Source organism: Nicrophorus vespilloides, unplaced genomic scaffold (assembly GCF_001412225.1).
Source record: "Nicrophorus vespilloides isolate i.1.1-1 unplaced genomic scaffold, Nicve_v1.0, whole genome shotgun sequence".
NCBI lineage: Eukaryota > Metazoa > Arthropoda > Insecta > Coleoptera > Silphidae > Nicrophorus > Nicrophorus vespilloides.
Window position 1 is genome coordinate 130,629 of NW_017096185.1, and position 6,542 is coordinate 137,170.

General features: G+C 31.7%; 1 protein-coding gene across 1 annotated transcript; it reads left to right on the top strand.

The window, feature by feature from the left end:
* The first annotated feature begins 914 nt into the window (after nucleotides 1-914).
* Nucleotides 915-3,277, top strand: LOC108569943 (somatostatin receptor type 2-like). Its single transcript, XM_017931724.1, has 2 exons — nucleotides 915-2,013; nucleotides 2,342-3,277. The coding sequence occupies exons 1-2, from the start codon at nucleotides 936-938 to the stop codon at nucleotides 2,491-2,493; spliced, it is 1,230 nt and encodes a 409-aa protein (XP_017787213.1). The 5' UTR covers nucleotides 915-935; the 3' UTR covers nucleotides 2,494-3,277.
* Nucleotides 3,278-6,542: the final 3,265 nt, after the last annotated feature.

Genomic DNA, 6,542 nt, shown 5'->3' on the forward strand with positions numbered 1-6,542 from the left:
TAATAAATTTATGTTTATATTAATGAATATGTAAAGTTTCTTATTAAATAAATAATATATAATAGAAACAAGAAGTTCTGGTATAAAAAATATTTTATAAAATCCACATCGATAAGGAATTTGTCTTGTCAATAAAGAATGGAAATTGAAGTCGACCTTCAGAAGTTCTATTTATAAATAAATAATTCATCGATGCGAAACCGTTGGGACATTGTACATTCGGCCCCGTTCGTTGCGTATTTCTTTCTATTAGTTATACTGACTTTTATTTGTTTTCCTTTCTTTGTAAACTAGACAACTAATCGCCGATCGTCTATTTTATTGGCGGGCGAAAAGGAGAAGCCGCGAACGAGGCAATAAATCACGAGCATTGTGTAAGGCGATGCACCCTCATCGAATATCGAATATTATTCATATTAATATTTGTAGTTTGGATAATAAATTACGTTCGCTTCGGATGGATGAGCTCCGTGGAAAATTATGGCTATAAGATGGGAAAAAGGGCAAAAAGAAAAATAATAATTTGAATTTAAAACATATATGATTGATTGATGGATGGTAGCTAGAACATGTTGTGTTTGTTTGATTATATAAGAATTTTTCTTGCGGAATATGCAGAAATATTGACAAATTTGGTTAGGTTATTAAAAGTTAGGTTAGTATGTTTGGTTAGGTTTTGTAGTTCATGACAGGTTAGATCAGATTAAGATATGATAAGGTTAGGGTAGCTATTGTTGTTCGTGTGTCGCTAATTTGAGGTTACGTTAACTTTTGTTGTTGATATGAGGTTAGGTTAGATTATGGTATCTTGTATTTTATGTAAGGTTAAGATGAGGATACGTTTGGTTACAATTGCAAATAGGTTAAGATTCTGGAATATATAAAGTATTAAACTATTGGTTTGTTTCAGGAAATAGTTGAATGAATTGGTCGAGATGAACGACACAGCAGTGAACGTAACGTGTCTGCCGGCAGGCCAATCAGCCGTCTTCATTTTCCAAGAGATCCTCTACGCCCTGATCTGCTTCATCGGTTTGGTGGGCAACACTCTGGTCATCTATGTAGTGCTCAGGTTCTCCAAGATGCAGACCGTAACGAACATGTACATAGTGAATCTGGCCATCGCCGATGAGCTCTTCCTCATCGGCATACCGTTCCTCATCGTGACGATCGTGAAGAGGTCCTGGATCTTCGGCGACATCGCCTGCAAAGCCTACCTAATCCTCACCAGCCTCAACCAATTCACAAGCAGTCTCTTCCTCTTCATCATGAGCGCAGATCGGTACATCGCCGTCTGCCATCCGATCTCTTCTCCGAAATGGAGAACTCCGTTCATCTCAAGAATCGTGTCCATGGCGGCGTGGCTCTGCAGTCTTCTCCTGATGATCCCAATCCTGCTCTTCGCCAAAGAAGTAACTTGGCATTGCCTAGATCCCAACAGCGATGAAATCATGGAATCCAAATCCTGCATCATCGACTGGCAAACTTCAAAGTCTCCGAAAGCCTTCACCCTATACACGTTCGTCTTCAGCTTCCTGATTCCTCTTTGCCTGATCTTGGTTTTCTACTGCTTGGTGCTTCGTAAATTGAAGACTGTCGGGCCGCAGAACAAAAGCAAGGAGAAGAAGAAGTCGCACAGGAAGGTCACCAATTTGGTTCTGACTGTTGTGACAGTTTACATCATCTGCTGGACTCCTTATTGGATACTGCAGATCACTCTGATCTTCTCTTCAAACACCGAATCCGGATCCTTCGTTCTTACCATCCATCTCCTTGCTTCGTGTCTGAATTACTCCAATTCCGCGATGAATCCCATACTCTACGCCTTCCTCTCCGATAACTTCAAGAAGAGCTTCCTCAAAGCCTGCACCTGCGCCGCCGGAAAAGACATCAACGCTACTCTTCACATGGAGAACAGCGTGTTTCCGAGAAGGAATAAGCAGGGGTCGACGAAATGTCGACAAGCCAGAGGCACCTCGATATGTCCTAACAACGATGACGAGTGTGACCTAGGTAAATACAACAACAAATTTGAAACCAATCTTGTCAATTATAAGTAAAAGCTATATCCAAATATAGTTGGTAAAAACTGGAATTGATTACATCATTGTTGATTGTCAACTTGACAGTTGACAATGTCAAGGTATAACCTATACCTATAAAAGTTTTCAGGTATTGTTTTTAATTGAAATTTCTTGACCAAATTCTGTTTTAATTCTCAAGATGTCCAAAGTATTACAAAGAGTCAAGCTCATGAAATCATGAAAGTTTTGTCAACTTTTCTCCAAAATGCAACATAAAGTTCAACATATTAAACTATTAATATCTAATTGGTTTTTAGGTCCTTTGGTGAGCAAGGGCGATCCTTCAACCTCTGCCATCACCATGACAACGATGACATCTCGCTCCGTCAACAACGAGAAGGAAACGACTCCACCGAAAGACATGATCGTTAAGAACGGTCTGGCCATCACCTTCAGCTCCAACCTGTAAACAAGAACAAAGAAAACCGATCGACAGAATAACTAACGAACGTTTTTTTTTATCAAATTTATTTTTATTATTGTTATTTTTTTTATATATATATATAATTTGATGTTGTAACAAAACTGTATATTGCCGCTTCGACTAGGTTTTTCTTTTCGCACATTGATGTAACCATCAACTGATTGAATCGACAGAATTGACCTGTACATAAATATTAACGTGTCTTGGAACGAAACGAAGATCTATTTGGAAGAAATTTGCAGGGTAATTAACTTTAAAAAAAAAAAAATTATTAAACAAAACAGTATCTTTAATAGCTGTGTATAGACTTATAAACTTGATGTTATGTAATATACTATATGATGATGTATACTTAAGAAGTTAAGTAGATTTTGATGTGAGATGCGACTGGTGTTGGAGAGATCGGCGAGTTTCCATCAACTGAGCCCTTTTGGAAACTCCACCCATCTCTCATTTAATTAACATCAATATCTCTCTCTTTCTCTCTCTCTCTTTATATATTTGTATATCTCTCAGCAGGTTCTATCCTTTATTGTATATAGTATATAATTATATAATGTGTACAAGAGTTATAAGTAACGATCAATACGTATCGCCTTTCTCCCTCCTCGTTTCATCCATCGTTTCCTACGTTTCTTCCTTTTTGATTATGTAGATATGAACTGTGATATTAACATTTATAATTACCATTGAACAAATAATTATATAAACTTTAATATGTATATAATCACGATTTTATGTCTAACGTAGCGGATATATAATTAATTAATTAATTAACTAACATATATGCACTATCTATTATTATTATTATTACGTAACTATATATTATAAATATGCATATACAGATATATAATAAATAAACATAAATTTTAATTATACAAACTGATGATGATCGTAATGATGTTATTAATGTAAACTGAACATGATATAAGCGTAAATAAACTAACAATATATGTGTCAATTAGCCCTACTTTTTAATACCCTTTTTTCATGACACAATAATCCTTCATCTTTCACAAAAAAATCATAAATTACACAATCCATTACCCCTACAAATCACAGTGATATATGCAACCCAACTAACATTTTGTTATCTTAACTTGTATAATCATCATTAAATGGTTGCCTGTATCACAAAAATCTGTTATAAAAGGTCGTTGGTTCGATTACCAAAAAAAACAAAATTTGTGGGGGGCTAATAAACCCAAAAGGGGTAGAAATTGATAGAAATGTCTTAAAAAAAACACATTATCCTGTGTATAATTTCATCAGCTTCATTCATTGTACTTTAGAGTTTGAATAATCCTAAACAAAACAAAACTATCCTAAAACCCCAATTCTCTAACTTTTGAAGGTGAATATACGCAACCAATCTAACGCGTTATAAATTTATATAATCACAATTCCTCAAGCTTTGATTGTTACACAAATATATGCAACTAATTTAACAATATTTTTTACGTTATATAATAAATTTTCCAATAAGATTTGATGAATGAAAAACAAAAACCAATATAAATTTCTATATTTTTAATTAAAACCTGTTAATTATTATATTTAACACGTGATCATTAGTAATTTTTCAAATAAATTCAAATAATTAATTTCCAATCGAACATTGGGCTGCATAAATATAAAATAAAGAAAAATCTACATATTTCGGTTACTAATTCATATAACACAATGATACTTATCTAGAAAATGCTAGTTTTCAAGTTATTAAATACAATTTAAAATAACTTTTAAGAATTTGATCGAAAAATTTGTTAATTAGACAAATAATTAAAGAAATCAGTAAATCTTATTACTATTAAATAATAAAACTGAAATAAAATTTATTAAAGATTATAACAAGTGAAAAGTTTAATTGTTTTGAAGATAATCTGAGAATAATTGAAGATAAAGTAAAGAGAAAGTATATTTAGTTGCATACATTTCTGGTTTAATTCTGACTAATATTTCTATATTCAGTTTAAAATGTTAAATTATTTAACAATTTTAAGTTATTGATCAATAATATGCACCTAGTTGTATAATTATTTTTTATATTAATTAAACTAAAAAAACTCAAATTTAATTATTATAGAAATATTTTATAAATTATTGGAAAATTAAAAATAAAAAGTATTAAAGGAAAAAAAAGTAATTTTATTATGAAAATTCATGTATGAAAATTTTAAATTTAATCATTTATAAGCTGTTAGTTTAGTTGCATATGTAGTATTTAAAGTTGCCTAACAGATTATCTACATATTTTCAATTCTACCCTTAAATAGTTGTAATTGATGTGATTGTTTCTTTTTAAATATGTAAAAATATTGCTTTGATATTATATTATGAAGTTTACACATTACTTGATACTTGGCAAAGTACTTGCAAAAGTACTTGAAGATTAGTTACATGTACAATTCACAGAATACAATATTTGTAAAGTAATTGAGCTTTGATATAATATTACGAAGTTTACACATTACTTGATACTTGGCAAAGTACTTGCAAAAGTACTTGTAGATTAGTTACATATACAATTCAAAGAATGCAATATTTGCAAAGTAATTGAGCTTTGATATAATATTACGAAGTTTACACATTACTAGATACTTGGCAAAGTACTTGCAAAAGTAATTGTAGATTAGTTACATATACAATTCACAGAATGCAATATTTGCAAAGTAATTGAGCTTTGATATAATATTACGAAGTTTACACATTACTTGATACTTGGCAAAGTACTTGAAAAAGTACTTGTAGATTAGTTACATATTCAATTCACAGAATGCAATAATTGCAAAGTAATTCAGCTTTGATATAATATTACGAAGTTTACACATTACTTGATACTTGGAAAAGTACTTGTAGATCAGTTACATGTACCATTCACAGAATGCACTATTTGCAAAGTAATTAAACAAATGCTTAGGAAGAGTAATAAATCAAAGAACTATTGTTTGAATATATTAATTGTTAAAAAAATAAAAATGTTTCATTTTTTAGATATTTTTGATTGATGTATTTAGTTAAGTTTTCGAGGTAAAAGCAATCATTTGGTTGCAATGATCAATGATTATATAATACAATTGTATTGGATTTTGTTTTCATTTTTATTCATTCAACAAAATTTTCGTTTTATTTTTTGTTTTCTATACATTTCTTACATGAATATAGAAATGTTTGGAAATATACCATTATTATTGTATAATATAATTGTTTCGTTATTGTATAGATTTTTTTTTCATTCAGTAATTTGTCTCCCTTTACAATTCTTACATAAATTCTCACACATAATTTCGCGTACAGTTTTACAAACTCGTATACATCGCATGACATCACTCAATGCACACGTGGTTTATGTAATTGGTAAGTATCGTAAATACATTTTTCATCTCTGCTCCACTACTAAGTAAGTACATTTTAGAGCATCCTCGAGGCTCGTGTATTATTAAGTAAATTACGGTTTGAAACGTATTGACTAACATTTAAGAGGTCTGCTCTCTGCCTCTCTTCTGCATGCATTCATGTGGACTGTAAACTTCGAGGAAAACTCTTCAGCTGCTCTCCTCGATCGACGTCAATGGAAGAACACCTTTATTATTATCGCTGCGAGGAGAAACCCCTTCGCCCCACCGCATCTTTCATCAGATGAGATGTAACTTGCACCTGTGGTCCAGACGGACAAAAAAAGGGCCATCCTTTATCCTCCGGAGGGAACAGCTGACGATTTTTTTAGAGGTACCTGCAGAGACGCGTGGCCAAATGTTCTCTTTTCTTAGGTAAAGCAATGCGTTTAAGAAATTTTAACAATTTATTACAAAAGAACGGTAAACATCACAAATCTGATTGTAATCGCATTGTAAAGACCATAGTTTTATCTTTATTTTGGATATTCGTTTATGTAATTGGTGAACGTAGTTATCGAATAATTAGATAAAACGTTAACACATGACAATAATAATAAAAAAAATGTTAAATCTCAGTTAATCATTAACATTATACAACAATTATCATATCAAAAGATGCGTAATTAAAAAACACCT